General features: G+C 41.6%; 2 protein-coding genes across 2 annotated transcripts; one reads left to right on the top strand and one right to left on the bottom strand.

The window, feature by feature from the left end:
• The first annotated feature begins 2,537 nt into the window (after positions 1-2,537).
• On the top strand, positions 2,538-6,592 carry LOC133893499 (uncharacterized). Its single transcript, XM_062334527.1, has 8 exons — positions 2,538-2,731; positions 2,952-3,116; positions 3,643-3,834; positions 4,456-4,534; positions 4,626-4,750; positions 4,918-4,999; positions 5,229-5,302; positions 5,926-6,592. The coding sequence occupies exons 1-8, from the start codon at positions 2,630-2,632 to the stop codon at positions 6,262-6,264; spliced, it is 1,158 nt and encodes a 385-aa protein (XP_062190511.1). The 5' UTR covers positions 2,538-2,629; the 3' UTR covers positions 6,265-6,592.
• A 4,634-nt stretch (positions 6,593-11,226) lies between these two features.
• LOC133893350 (uncharacterized) lies at positions 11,227-11,852 on the bottom strand. The gene has a single exon (XM_062334350.1). The coding sequence runs from the start codon at positions 11,655-11,657 to the stop codon at positions 11,433-11,435; it is 225 nt and encodes a 74-aa protein (XP_062190334.1). The 5' UTR covers positions 11,658-11,852; the 3' UTR covers positions 11,227-11,432.
• Positions 11,853-16,114: the final 4,262 nt, after the last annotated feature.

Genomic DNA, 16,114 nt, shown 5'->3' with positions numbered 1-16,114 from the left:
AGGGGTACCCACCAAAAGTCATCGTTTAAGACTAGAAGGCATCTGACTTCATGCGATTCATAGATGATAAGTAGTATTAGGAGTGAACTGGGCTCCAGCCACAGACGTTCTTGGCGGTATATCTTCGGTGATGTCGGTACCGTGGGCGGCGGCTACGGCTGCTAGGTCTGTGGGAATCCCAGCGCCATTGTTCTCAGCGGTGTTTTGATCTACCGCCATCGGGTCATCGGGTGGGGTTCCGACTACTCGAACCATGAACACAAATCGATCTGTTCGGCTGCTCTGAATATTGACTGAGTTGTCATTACTACTCTTCTGATCATCGCCCTCGTTGTCTGTGTCTATACATTGGAGAACGTTAGGCTCCTTGGGATCCCAATCGAGATGTCCCACTTTGCAGTATGCGTCTAATGGGCTGAACTCGAGAATACTAGTGTGGATCAGCCCACCTTGATCGTTCTAGCAAAAACCATAGCTCTAAAGAGGATCTCAAATCCGGCAGGAGGCAATGAGTAGATGGCTTCCGTCGACCCGAAGTGGTCATAGAAACTGTCATCAAAGAAACCAACGTGGATGTGAACTCGAGACATGATCAATCCTAAAAAGCAGAAGAAGCCCCCTATCTGGCGCCAACTATCGAATATTAGTTCTTGATAATATGTCCATAATTGCTTGGGGTACCTTCGAGATCATGGATTGAACACTAAGCGAGACATGCAATGTAGACGGGTTAGGGCCCCCGGTTGGAGTAATGCCCTATGTCCTGTATATATTGTGATGTATATGTATTTTCTCGAGTGCAGGCAATGTGTCTAGACCTATTACAGGGAGCAGATCAGATCTAAGCTAAACTAAGGATGATGTCGCCTAGCATCTCTTATGGTCTTGGTGCTTGCACTGAGTTGCAAATGCATGAATTTTCTCCCTCCCCCTCCGCGTGGTCTGGATCCCTACTTTATATAGGGTTGATATGCTACCTTCTATCCAGCCGTAGTCGATAGCAAGTCATTCATCTTGTCTATCAAGACAAAGCAGATAAATCCGATTTGGATACTAGACGTTCTCGAGTTGGGCAACCAATCAAGACATTCCTAGTATACGTTTTCTAGATTTTCAGGTGTATCAGGTACTACAGATTTAGTTCCATAGTATCCGAAGTTATTAAACATATGGATGACATATGATGTTCATATACAGTGTACTTCTTATACGTATATACCCTATAGTTATATATTCGACATGTTAGTCTGTTTGCTCTTATTTTGCAAGATGTAGTAGATATTTATGTTCTATCTATCCGTGTATACTTGCTTAGGATCACAATGTTCCATGTTGCACATGTAGTTTATCATGATATTTGAATTGGCTAATTGTTTTCTACTGATTTAGGCTCCGCACCCACTAAATTGTGAGTGTGTGCGGTTGCACAAATCTTGAGGTACTGCTAAATGCAAATGCAAAGAATGTAGAAGGACATTGTGAGAAAGATTGTTGTAAAGTGGATTGCTGTTATCAACCAAAACCATCTGCATTCCAATTGTTATTTTCATCTGGCCAGTTAATGTGAAGTAGAAGTTTCTCCTCTCAAGCTGGCGCGAATTTCGGTAACAAAGAGGATGAGTCGGATGACGGGTTCTCTGATCTGGAGGTTCAACCTGGAGCTGATAAAACTGATATAGGGTTGACATCTAAAGATAGTTCTGATGAAGATACTATTGATGAATCTCTGACGCCGACAAGCACAAAAACGACACATAGCGTTGTGAGAACTCTGCCCTCTCCCTCTTAGGGCATGTTTGTTTTAGTTGTGGCTTTTGGGTTTTTGCTGAAAGCTAGCTTCTAACTTTTTACTTTTGGTTATTGATTTTTATAAGAATTTTTAGCTTCTCAGCACATAAAAAGTCAGAGAAACATCTCTCAACTAGTTTATCAGTTTTTAGTTCATTTAATCAAAAGTTAACTTTTCAAAAACTAGCTTTTCGAAACCTTTGTAGAAGCCAAAAATTAAAACAAATAGGACCTTGATCATTCGAATAGATGTAACTATATTTAACGTAGTATATACATCTAAATTAAAAGTCTTGAGTCCGTAACTATCCATTTATAAGTTCATAATGCGACTCTGACGAATTCGTTGAAGTGGCCCCGTGTTACGAGTAGACAACTCTTTGTGCACATGCTTTTGTATTGCGCGAAATTATTGGATGCCATGTGCCATGTTCGTGCATTGTGTGTCTGGATTTAATATAAATCCCACCCCGTTCGCAAATAAAAAATTAGAGCTATTTTGCACAAGTTCACATATTCTTATTTTTTTTAAGACACAATCACGCAAGACGCGGAATAGGTAGAAGCTTAGCAGGCCGTCTCGGAAATCTGAACATGAGCCTCACACGCCGCATTTGGGCCTATCGGGCCCTCTGCTCTTGCACGGGCCGTCCCTTGCTGCCTCGAGGCCCAGATGCTGATTCTTCCCGGGCCGGGGAAACACGTTTTCTCTGGTAAGAAGGCGCCTCTCTGGTAAGAAGGCGGGTTTCGAGGCTGCGAGCCTCTTCGCTTGCGCCCTCGCTCCCTCCTCTCCTCCCTTCTTGCAGTGTGCAGCGAGGGGAAGACGGAGCGAAGGTGGGAGATGGAGTCGCAGGGAACCCACCGCCGGGCAGGAGAAGCCCGCGGCGTCGTCGGCGGCGGAGGCACCACTTCCATCGCTAAGCACGTTGGAATCCAAAACCAGGTTACCTGGCAACCACTCCCCTGTCCTTGCCCCCCTCGCAATCCCCGCTGCCGCCAGCCGGTGTCGATCCCTGCTCCCGCTCTCTAAACCCCGCAGTAAATCGGCCCTCTACCAGTTCCAGCTCTGAGATCTTGTTCAGATTTGGGAGACAAGCGCCCACCCAGAGGTCCTGTTCAAGCTTGAAGTAACGTGTGATGCGATGTTCTGTACTCCATTGTAGGTCTTGAAGTGGCTGCAAGATTTTTCTGATAAGGTGGAGGAGAGAGCTAAAGGAGCCGCTGCGGAGGTGAATGGGTTGTTGGAGGAGGCCGGGACGCTGGAGCTGGATATGAAGACGGCGGTGCTTGCCTTCGACAACCTGACCCGGCAAAGGTTCACTGAACATGCAAGTAGATGTTCCAATATGTGCATTGCCCTTTTCCTGGATTCCTTAGTCTGTATCGTTGCAGTTCTTTTGCGATTGATTTATTGACAGTTGACATGTGGATTCCTTAGTCTGTATCGTTGCAGTTCTTTTGCGATTGATTTATTGACAGTTGACATGTGGATTCCTTAGTCTGTATCGTTGCAGTTCTTTTGTGATTGATTTATTGACAGTTGACATGAGATTAGATGATGAATGAACTAGTTTTTGGCTGTAAATATGATTGGTTTATTCATTTCATGATGTTAGAACTTGTTTAATCTCGCATGCCGTTCCAAGTACAGCTGTTACATAATCGTTACTTGTTAGTTTCAGATAACGCAAGAGAAAATACAGTTTCTGAGGTTTATGGATGTCTGTTTCCCATGCAGAAATTGCTAGGAAGCATATATGTATCTCCTGGGCGAAATATATGTACCTACTTCTCATAAATTAATGGAATATGAACCATCTTTGCTGGGTACTGACATTGTGGCTTCAACTGCAGAAAATTTCCGATGAGGATAACACCAACTTGAAAATGAGGGACAATATACAAAGTTCGATGCAGTCGCAAGTTCAAGCTCAGGATTATGAACGCGATATCTTACCAAGATACAAAGAAGCATTACATATAGGGCTTGCTTCCTGTAAGGATCACTTTCGAAAAAAAGGCCGTTCTACCACCTCTGTTTTCAGGGTAAGCTTTGCTTCTACGGTCATTAGTCTTGCAGAGTCTAGTTTAGTTATAGTTTGATCCAATCAATGTTGATAACATTGCTCGCAAAAAACTGTTGGTATTATTTATATAAAAGATCATTTGTTTTGTGCCAAAACTTGGCATTAATAAAATTTTGTGGTTGATTTGAGGTTGGTAGTTTGAAGCCAAGGGCTGACAGTTTTTGGTTGCCAGAGTTTGTTCATCTTGACCGGGTTTTGCATCCATTTAGTTTCCTGCCAAAATCTCAGCAAGATTCAATTTACATTGGCATCTTAGTTCAATTTCTTGCCAAAACTTAGCCGTTCATGGGCGATCAATTTGATGGCCAAATTTTGGAGCAAATGGGTATACAATTTTGGCTACCTGTCATGAAAATGAACTAAAATTATATTTTAAACTGAACCTTGTTAAAAGTTTGACTGCAAATACATGCATGCTGAATCTGGGCTACACGACCAAATTTTGGCAACTATTATTTGACAGTCTACCCCATGGATTGTTTAGCAATGCCATGAAATCAATAATGTGCTAAGACCCATTTCATCAGCATTGATTTGTGTTTAACATTTCAACCTTGGCTTCACTGCTTGACTTTTGAAGGCTATGTCCACAAACGGTCCTCTTCCACATATTATTGGTTCTGAAGAGTATAATCATGATAATAGCTGTGGCTTGGCAGGTAATAGTGATTTTTTAGTTATCTTTCTTCAGAAAAAATCTCATGCTTTCTATGAGTAAATTCATTTGAGTTTTTCTATTTATTCAAACAGATGATGTGCAACCTTTAACTGATGACTTCAGCTGGTTGCAAGAGTCTCAAGGGGAGTCTTCGGACTTTGGAGCTGGTGATTTGTTTCAATCTCAAATGCCTGGGGTGCAGCAAGGTTTTGAGAAGGTAGTTGGTTTATTTATATTACATTGGAATGGTCAGTTATTCTGTTATTAATTCACTGTGTCTTCTGATACTTTTTGTGCATGTTCTAAATATCTAGTACTCCTAGCTGGAGATGGAAATATTGGTATTCCTACAGAACATTAAATCCTTTGGTCTTTGCAATCCAGGGGGAGACAGAATCTCTGGTATCTGCCGCACGAGAATTTAAAGCAATGTTGGAAGCTGCGCTTGTTAATCCCTACAAGTTCTGTATGTGACTCCTCTTCCTCTGTTCCTTCCTACGCGAATATGTTTTCCAATCATGATTTACTTCATATGCCATTTAGCTTAATAATTAACTATCATCGTAGCCTCACCTTTTCTTCTTGCATTCTAGACATCGTTTTCCTTTTTTTTTTCTGTTTAATATTGCTATGCGGAACTGTAAATAAGTGCTGACTTCTCTTTTTATTGTTCTGCCATATCTCACCCCTTGCAGATGATGATGTGAGTACGACAGCACAAGATGCCTCTGTAGAAAATACAAGCACAAGTGATGTGCATCATAACACAGTTAGTGCTCCTTTTATTTCCATGTTGCTGCTCTGTATAGCTTTGTCTTCTACATCCTTTTATATTTCTTTATGTGGCTGCAAATGAGTTTTTTATAAAGAAATCCAAGACAACATCTTTCAGTAGCACACTTATGTCTTCATTGCTTGACGCATCAAAGCTTACTCATTTTTGCCTCATGTAGAGCTTTGTTTATTCTTGTTTTGATCCAAAATAATAAAAAATTGCAGTGCACAAACATCTCTTTTTTGTTATACATTTTGTCGCACTTCTTTCATGACAGCCATACCAACTTCTGGAGTCTAAATCACATATAGGCAAGTCCTGCCTATATTAATTCTCCGGCTTTGCTAATTCTCTGTTAGATATCTATTTAGTTAATGTATGCTTGTTGCACTGAACATTTTGAGCTTTTTTCAGTCATATAAATCTCATTGTGCCACTAACTTGCAGTTCTTTCTTAAGATTTTTCGCTCTAATAGATGTTTTATTTGTCATAAAGCTTACTGTTGATGACAGTTTTGATTAATATAATATGAATGAAAAATAATTTTTTGTCCTTGTTGAAGCCTGAACAAATTTTCAAACAATCCTTTAGTAAAGCTTCCTACCGATGGTTTCAGGATCCAGTTTCGTTGATCAGGATGGGTGAAGCAGCAGGTGAAAGATCAACAGAAGCAGATAATGCTGAAGAGACAAAACTTCTAGCCAGCTTGCAAGACCCAGACATCAATGTTCACGACCTCTATTCAGCCTTGGTTAGAGAGGGCCTGTTTGATGCAGGTGATGAGATACTGGCTATGGATCCAGCATCAGGCTCAGTTAATCCTGCAACTGCTGATTCAACTGAAAGGCCCTTCTCAATGAATGAAACTATTCCAAGTGAGGACAAAAAATCGATTGAAGTGGACGACACAGCATTTCCATCAGACCAGAACGATGGCGTTTCTGAATCATCCTAGGCATGGCAGTGCTGATGCTGGTTAATCCTGTTGGGGTGTTCTTTACTAGAGGACGATGAAGAAGATCTTCACTGTAGATCCTCTGCAGTGAAGATCTCCTGTTTGTCAATTGCACGGATGCTGTTACGACTAGAAGATTGCTGTAGACTGTACAGTTCAGTGCTATAACAAAAGAATACTAGGTGCAGTACTGCCTATGAGTAGTTATCCACTTGCTTGTGAGCACTGTCCATTTGTGTACAGCATCGCAGTGTAGCATTTTCTTTTATGGCAGCATCATTGCTTATCACTAATACATTCAGGAACTAAGATGATAGCCTGGAAGAACGATTACATCGGCGTGGCAACATCTAAAACTAACAGCGTCAGTATGGCAAGCAGAAGATGCGCACCCGTGTTGTCACTTGCCGCTCAGTAGTGAGTCTTTCGGCGCCGTGCTTGCTCTTCTTGATGACGTACATGTTAAAAAATTATTCTATCAGCCGAAATTTCGAAATTCTCTTTGACAAGATGTTGGCGTGGAAGAAATCGAGACGCGAGAAGCAAATAAAAACACATGCAAAACCTGATCCGATTCAGATGATGAAGACATTAGATTATGTCCAAGAGATTCTCGTTCTGGGTGAAAATTTTATCGTGAAGAGATTTTTGTTCTCTTTAGCGTTTCAACGGTTTCTTTTCACGGTTTCTGTCACGAAGAGATTTCTAGATCATTTCCTTCAAAACGGTATTGTCTCCTTTTCCTTCACAATTCCCCTCAAAGAGAAGTTGTTAGAGATAAGAGAAAATAAAGGAAATAGGAACGGATAAGGGAATCGGTAAGGGAACGAAATGAATGGAATATGGTTGGAAATGGTCTTATACTATTGCCAACCGTTTTTCTTCACAATCTAGATTCTCGTCATGAAAGAATTTTTTTTCCCTTCAACGCTCTAACGGTTTTCCTTCACGGTTTTCGTCACGAAGGAATTTTCAAAGTCATTCTCTTCAAGACGAGATTTTCACTTATTTTACTTTATGATTTCTCTCGAAAAGAAGCTGTTGAAAATAAGAGAAAATAAAAAAAATAGAAATAAGAAATAGAATCGAAAAAGAACGAAATGAAGGGAATATAATTCGAGATAATTTAAGAGAGACCTTCGAACGAAGGCACCAGCGACAGGGTTATCGATTAAAGTCGAGCAATGTGATTAGTACAACATCATACACCGCGCCGTGTTCGATCGGTTCCAAGTTTTGTTGCCCCAAGCCCCCAACTGCCGTCGCCCCGCGGGCTCGCCGGCCTCCGCTTACCGCGCCGCCTGATTCGTACGCCCACCGCCCGGGCCAGCGGGGCACCGCGCGCGGACTCGGAGCCCCCCCTCTTGCGGCTGGCCAAAGCCAAGAACGAAGCTGCCCGAGCCTACGAACCATTACTCCATAGTCCATACAGATTTCAGCCCCCTCAGTTCCTTAGCTAACGGTAGATTTGAACGGATTTACACTCCATATTCCGTCAAAATAATTACACTTCACAGTGATTTTGACGTCTTAAAATGGCATCAGCTGACAGTTTCAAGAGCAGATGCTGCTCTCAATTGTGGGTCAACGAAATTACACCAGAATTGTTTGGCAATGGAGGCCCGCCCACGTCCATTCATAAATGATCTCGCATGGCGTAGTTAATGCTTATCAATTGGTGGTCGGGCATGGATTTAAATGCATTTGCTTTTCTTTCCTGGTGAAAGCCTGAGATTTCATAATTTTACTTTATTTTATTTTATTTTGAACTAGTTGAGTGTCTGTGCACGGTAACGAAAAAAAAAATTGTATAAAATAATATCAAATATATGCAAAAGCCATTCCTTACATCAATGGACGATTTAGGAGTGATTCTTTATTGTAACTACCTCAGCTCAATAATTGACAATTTAACATGAAATAGAAACCATAATATTACTCGACACTCATATAATACTGGAAAAACTAATGATGCAATGTGACCTTTGAACGATCAAGATAGAGAAACCGAGAGAGGATGAGGTGTTTACTTAACTAATACTGAAAAACTAATGATGAAATATGACTTTAGTTTGAAATACTTCTAACCAGACAACCATTGATGAGATTCTATTCCTCTCAAAGCCTCAACTTTTTAGCTATTTGCGTATTGCAGTCATGGTCCTAATCAGTTGTTCAAGCATGATTGTAGAAAAAAGCTGAGAAAGCTGATCTCGCCCAGAAAGAATAGAAGGCATCTAGACCATTATCTTTCTGCTACTGCTCTTGCTTGCCTTCTGCAGCAGATGCAGGTACACTCATGGCAAGGCTATCCAGCTTATTATCTACAACAAGAAACCATGGAGTTACAACCTCTGAACCTGCAAGCACCTCATTAATGCAAGAGCCAAGAACTTGTCAAGATCAAAGACTGGACCTTGGATGGTGACATCCTCCAAGTGGATGGTATTACCATTCCCATTGACACTGCCTTTGCCAACAGTTTGTCCCAGAGACATGGGTGAGCCAACGGGGGAGCTGAGATGGTGACCCCTACTCTTGAGGTCGAGAAGCTGCAACTCCATGAACTGGTAGCCCTACAACTCGATGGCTTGCTGCAACTCGGCTGCCTGCTGCTGCTTTTCGAGCTTCCTCAGCAGAAATGCCTCATGATTGGCAATGTTTCCATACATCATCCTTGGTTCTAACAATTGCAAAATTAACTTGTCAAACATCTACAATCTGTAGCACAAATTGCGGCAAGAATGTATGCATGTAGAGAACGGTTACTGCTCACCAATCTGTAGCACAAATTAGTTAGCTGGATTATTTCTTTCACCCCCTAAGTTGTTAGTTGTTACTCATTTGTGTGACAGCCTTGTAATTTGTTAACCTTTTTATCGCGCTACCATGATGATTAAACCTGAACTTATTCCTCTCTTCTCTAATAAATGGGCAGAGCTCCTACCAAACCTTTCAGAATAAGATGTGCTTGTGGTGAAATAAGATTATTACCATGTCATCTTCTTCGGGGGCAAGCCCACCCTCATCTCTAAGCATCATGTTCTCCTCCTTGAGCAACGCACACCTCTCTAGCACCAAGTGCAACTTAGACCGACTGTTGTTCAACTCCCTCTCAAGCATAGCAGCCCTGTACGCCATAGAAACCGACAGTTGCAGATTCAACCACAAATCCAATCAAAACTCAACCACTGATCATCAATCTTGTGAATAAAACATTTGTTTTGTTTTGCAACCGACATTTTGGGCCCTCATTAGACTGGTGCCCTCACTCGTCCCAAGCTGCTCCTTGGTCATCACAACCTGGGGCCTGTTCCTCTCCATGGGACAAGCACGAGGAAACGAGAGCATTCATACCCTGGCACAGGATCACCGGAATCAAATCTCCACAAATAGGATCACAACAGAGACAAATTAAGATGAAATGTGAGCAGTTTGGACTCCGAACGTTGTGAGTGCTTCTGGCCCTCTTCAGGTTGGCGATATGCGCGACCTTCGGTGAGGCTCATCCCCCTGACACAGCTTCTCATCCGCAGCAGCTTGTTCATCATCACCTTCCTCTCTGGTGGCTTGAGAAGAAGAGCATGAGGAAGCAAGAGCATCCACATCCTAGAAGGCATAGGATCACATGTAGCTGGCGAACTCGCCATGGTGCGGGTGCTGAAAGGGGAAGCCAAGCGACAAGAACAATCCATAAAAAGGAGTCACTTTTCATATCTATCTTGATCGAATTCGACCACTCGCGGACCTCAAACACCCAATCTTGCATCAAATGGCTAGCCACCAAAAAAAAATATCAAGAAAACATATTTGGGGGAGGGCAGGGAGGAACTGTGTACCACACCATTGATGGAGAGCGAGTTGACAGGCGGGTTGTAGATGGTGATGACGGTAATGCCGTTGGCTCCCACCTCCAACTCATGGCTTGCCTGCCTACCTGAGGTCCCGGGAGACGGCGAGGTGGCGCACGCGAGCGACGACGATGTTAGCAAGGGTGAGGTCGGTAGAGCAGCTCTCTAGGAGGAGGTGGCGGCAAACGAACGGAACATCACAACGGGCCAGCGACGGGGCCAGAGACGCCGTCCATCGCAGGGCCTGAGGGTGAACGGAAAGTGGCTATCCCCCTAGACGTCGAGGGTATGGTGGAGGTGCGCCGGCCGTCGAGGCACGCGACGGAGTTTATCTCCACCAAATCTGGAGACAGGGCGTGGAGCAGGGGAGGGCCCAGGGGATGGCCGAGGCGCCGGATTGGGTAGGCAGGATGGCGTCGGGAATCACGTGGGCCTCAACACGTGAGGGGAACTAGCAGACGAAGAAGAAGACGGACGAACGAAGGGGCGAGCGAACGCAGCCCTATGTGAGAGAGGGGATGGGGTGGGTGAGTGACTCATGAGTCCCACACGAGACTCTTTTGGTACTTTTTAAGTAGTAAAGATATCTGAAAAAAATCTTTTACGTGTTAGAAATCAAGTTCATGCTACGGGGAGAGAGAAGAAATGTATGACCATGACCAAGTTGAATGCTGCCCAAGAAAAGATTGGTCTCAACACTTCTTCTGCTCCTTTCCGATGACAATGCAGAGCTGTATGACCATCTTAATACTCCCAAAAGTAATAAATATACATTATTTAAGAAAAAGTTTAATCAAACTTTTAAAATTTTAACTAACAATAGCTTTAAAAATATTTAGTTTGAAAATCTTAAAATTGTATGAACAGATTTATCTTGGAAAATATTTTCATAATATTACAAATTTAATGAATTCTATAAATATATTCTAATAAAAAATAGTGATCAAAACTATTTATTAGAGATCATGCTTTATTTTAAATAATATGTATATATAATCGGAAAGAGTATCATCCATATAAGGAAGATGCAACATAATATCAAAATGCAAGCAAGGCATCTGGACGCATGTCTCAGAAGGAAGATCAGTAGCTATTCAGAAACTCAGATGGACACAAAATCAGCTTCATAGCTCCCATATATACATGCGTGGTCGCCATTACAACCTGCAAACTGGGCATAAGCAGCAGGAACAAAAACCAACAGTCGCGCGCAAGATCACCAACCAAGAACACAGATCACTCACTACACCTAGAAAGCCGAGGAGGAGGAAGGCGACCGATTCTACCGGTAGCATCGAAACGATGCTAGCTGCTCGATCAGTAGAGCCTGTAGTGGCGGTAGGACTTGAGCATGGCGCCGCAAAAGGTGCAGATGATGGCGCGCCAGGTGCGCCGGTGCACGGTGAGCAGGTAGCAGACCCTCGTCGCCGTCTCCATGTCCGCGACGCTCGCGCACGCGCCGCACCGAGAGCAGATCCCCGCCGCCGGCTTGCTGCTCCGCACCGTCTGCCGCTGGTCCACCAAGAAGCAGAAGAACACCATTCTTGATTCTTGCTTCCTTTGCCGGCTCGGCTTGGTTTTCTAACGAAACTAACTAACCTGTTTGCGTGTTGCGCTAAGTGAGAGGATTTATAGTGGCAGGCAGTAAGGCAGTGCGCGAGGTTGCAATGAGCCTGTGACGCCGGCAATGGCCAGCAGCTGGCAGCCAGTAAGCGATGTGGTCTTGCGTGATGCGACGGGAGGAATGAAGGGGGCGGTAGGGGATTCGAAGGAAGGAACGGGATCAAACTGTTCATGACTTTACTCCACCGCGAGCATTAAATTTTAATGCTACGGTATTATATGAACATACTGTTTACATTCTCACGATTTACTGTTTACCTCTGCTTTTACCAGAGTGAAACCAGAGGATTTAGATCACCTTACTGCCCCTTTTATTTCTCCCATCACATTACAACACAAGATCATATAGATCCTCTGACTTCACGCCGCCACTATAAAATCAGTTTGAGTCATCCGATGTAAGATGAATGGATAGGATTTGAGAGGAGCATATTTATCGTATTGATGGTACAATAGCGGTAATTAGGGGGCGTTAATGGTCTGCCGGCCGGTCATAGCGTGTACATTACCCTTCTTTTGACTGGAATTGGAGTAGTGCGTAGTATGATTTTAATTTTATTTTATACTTTTTTTACCAACGAAAAGATCAAAATTTGTTTTTTAAAATTTTTGGTTCTTTTTCGCCATCCTAGGTGGATTTTACATGCCAATAAAATAAAATTTTAAAATTAAATATTTTATTCTCCTTCAAAATTTGTAAAATTTCATGAGTTTTTAATCCATATGAGCAGAGGGGTGCACCGCAGGCACTAGTAATTATTGTCCGGCCACTGGTGTGGAGCAGGCGAGCAGCTGATGTCCGGCCGGATGGTGTTTAACACCTCCGCCGACCGACCAAGTGGATTTGTACTAGAGTATTTGTGCAGGAGGTATTTGTACTAATCTGAAAAACTAGATTAAAATTTATAGTTATTTTTTAATATTTAAACGGATTTAAATAGAAAAGTATTTAACTTAAAAGTTGAAGATATCGTTGATATGTATCATTTTCATATAAAGATCATCTATATTAGGGATCATATAAAAAAATTATAATTTTTTCCTTTAAATATCATCTACGGATACATGACTAATCTACCGTTGGTGTGCCAACAACCCTTCACGTGTGCGCCAAATGAGATGTCGGCACTCCAATTGCTGATAGGTGGCTAGTTGTTAAATAGAGTACCGACTGATACCTATTTTTACAAATTCCTTGTTTTAAATAATTTTTTTGTGATTTTTAATAAAATAATATTGTTCCAAAAAAATCTAGAGATGAGAGGGGAAGGTAACGGTGTGTTTAGTTACCCTTATATGGTCCAACCTAGCTCGTGTGATGTAGAAAGCAGTTATTTGATTGCCTACATATATTTTTGGATACGGATTACGGAATAAAAAATAACTTCTCAGCCTAACTAAGTGGAAACACAAAAATTGACTATTTCTTCGTAGGCATGCTCGCGAGATGTAAATATGCACTTAGTTAATGAGGATATTATCGAATGATTAGTAAGTATTAATTTATATTAGAACATTTCAAATTAGATTAAAACTTAATATGATAAATTAAGTAATATAGTGTATTTATATAAAATAAATATTATATTAACATTTATATTATATTTTAATCTAATGCAACATATACTCGTATGTATAACTAAACATAATCTCTTATAATTAACTAAATAAAATATCACTTCATACACATAGCTATTTAAGCATGACTTACTAATAGGAGCAGGATAACCACAAAAACCCTCTGAGAGCCGAGACTGAGCCGGAGGGATTGCACGAAAAACAACCTGATGATGGAGGCTGATGACTTGGGCACAGGATATGGACACGCAGCAGGCTGCGAGAGCTGGGTGGCACTGTCGAGTCCCTTTAATGCCTTCCCTAATCCCACGGACCATGCAAAAGTGGGAAAAGACCAAAGTTCAAAAATACGTTTGGAGGTGGAAAACTGGCGCCGGCGATTACCGAAAATTCGTGGTTATTGTGATAACCGTACAAAAGAATTTGGACAAATTCATTTAGTTAAATTTACAAATTTAGTGAGAATTCGGAGCGAATCGAATAACCAGTAACCGTCAGAATTTTACGATTTATTGAGCGAATTGTACGATTTATCAATCGATTTTAACGATAATCGAGCACACACTAATTCAACTGAATTGGACGATTTATCGACGGAATTACAGCGGTAACCAACCATATAATTTGAATTTCGATGAAATACAAGTAAAATAAAAAAGAAATGAAAAAATCACAAAAAAAAATTGGAAAAAATATGGCATGAGATTTACTATGTTTTTTTAATCAATTTTTTTTAGCATGACATTTACTATATTTTAGATATTTTCAAAGAAACAAATAGGTACTGATAGCAATACGAGCATGACCATATAATTGTTTCATCGAATATATGCATACATTACATAAGTAGCACCTCAAATTGATAAATATGTGTAATTGTCCATACAAAAGGTAGAAACACAATCATATGTCATCAATCAATATTTACCAAAGTGATGATCGATGCTTAAAATATAGTTTGCATAGTATCCACGTCACATGCAACCTACGATATGAAAAAAATTAGTACAATATCATAGTATGCAAATAAAGTAGTTACAGAAAGTAAATTATCATCACCTTCAGTACCACCAGCTTCTAACGAGGGGCGATTAAATTCGGTTGTATTGTACTCCTCGATAGACATGAGTATTATCCATCGTGTAGATAGCAATGCTGCCTTAAACTCTGCCCAACTTTGTTCCGTTCATGCATAAGTGGTTAACCATTGTCCTTGTAATATGGCATAAACTTCAGGGTCTTGCCACTCATAGACATACTGAATATGAGGCTCTAACTGAGCATCAGGGACAAAATAGTCGTACGAATACGATCCAGAACTACACTTCATGCCATAGTCGCTGGAATAGCTCGCACTATCTTGTGTTTCATCATGGCCACCATGTATGATATGTCTTTGTGAGGATGGGGCACCGTGATTCTCGTTCTGTGTGATATGTGTAAACTGACTCTCACCAGTGAAGTACACGAGAGCAATGGCAGATGATGAGCGTGGAGGAGCACCGCCTCCTTGACCGTTATCGTCACCACTATCTATCTTTGAGCTACTGTCATTAGATTCTTGGTAAGTTGAGCTCTTTGAGACATTATTCGTGCTCTTATCGCTTTACACTTATCTTTTGCCTTTACCCTTAATCTTCTTGCCCTTCTTTGGATGCGCAAATTGCTTCTTCCTCTTTGTCGTATGTGTCACCTACCACTTTAGTAGCCCATTATGATAGAGTATGTTCCCCAGTCTACCGTTGCAAATCATGTGGATTTATTGTGTCTGTCACCATATGAGCTAGCAGAAGTATGTCACTATCTATGTCCTCCTCATCAAGCTCTGGAGCAGCATTTGATCTATCGGTCTTCATCCAGTCTCGGAGCGGATTGCTGTCCTCATTCAATATGAGCTCCATAAGCAGATGCCCTTCTAAGCATCCTCTTCAAAATATTGCCTCCTCTGACACTTCCACTACCACCTTCATGCTCATAGGAATCACCTACCCTCCTCCTGAACTCTTCCTCCTCCCTAGACTGAGCCATGGCACGCTACACATGTTCCTCTCACTTTCATCATTATTGCTTGTCAAATCACCAGGGATCAACACCACCAGGGATCGAACCCATGACCTGCACCAGAACGCACTACCATGAGCGCTTCTAACTAACTTGATGCTTGCTCGTTCTCCCAACATTAACGTAATCGGTGCGTCCATAACTCACTCATAAGATTTTTTTTTTTTACATGTTGGTATTGATTGTCGCATACCATCCGGACTTAGGGCTGGTTTGGTTCGGCTTTTATAGACTTCTACTTCTCAGAAGCTAAAAGCCGAATCAAATAGTCTACCTATGAGGAGGGTTCAAAAATACGACGGTAACCGCTCGGTATCGCGGTTACCGGTCAATTCGGTCCGTACCGTATTTAGAAACTGAGTGGTTATCAATCAAACTTAAATTTAAAATAAAAAAATTAACAAAATTTGATCGGTTTCTACTAAATTACTATGTGATTACTGCGGTAACCGCGGTTACCGACCCTGAGCGGTTTTCAGGGTTCTATCGAATTTGTAAACCCTGGCTGTAAGCTGGTTTTTAAAAAGCTGAAAAATTAATTTTTGAGAAAATAAACTAAAAAGCTAAGAAGCTGATTAAGATAACTTTTCTGACTTTTAATATGTTAAAAATTTAAAAAATTATTGTAAAAATTAATACTAAAATGTTAGAAGGCAGAAGACAGAAAAGCCCGTATCTTTGAGCGCAGCAAAAGCCAATACAAGGGAGGTATCTCTGAGCGCGGCCCATGGAACGGC

This window comes from Phragmites australis, chromosome 15 (assembly GCF_958298935.1).
Source record: "Phragmites australis chromosome 15, lpPhrAust1.1, whole genome shotgun sequence".
Taxonomy (NCBI): domain Eukaryota; kingdom Viridiplantae; phylum Streptophyta; class Magnoliopsida; order Poales; family Poaceae; genus Phragmites; species Phragmites australis.
The sequence above is the reverse complement of the archived record's forward strand: the minus strand, read 5'-3'. Positions and strand labels throughout refer to the sequence as shown.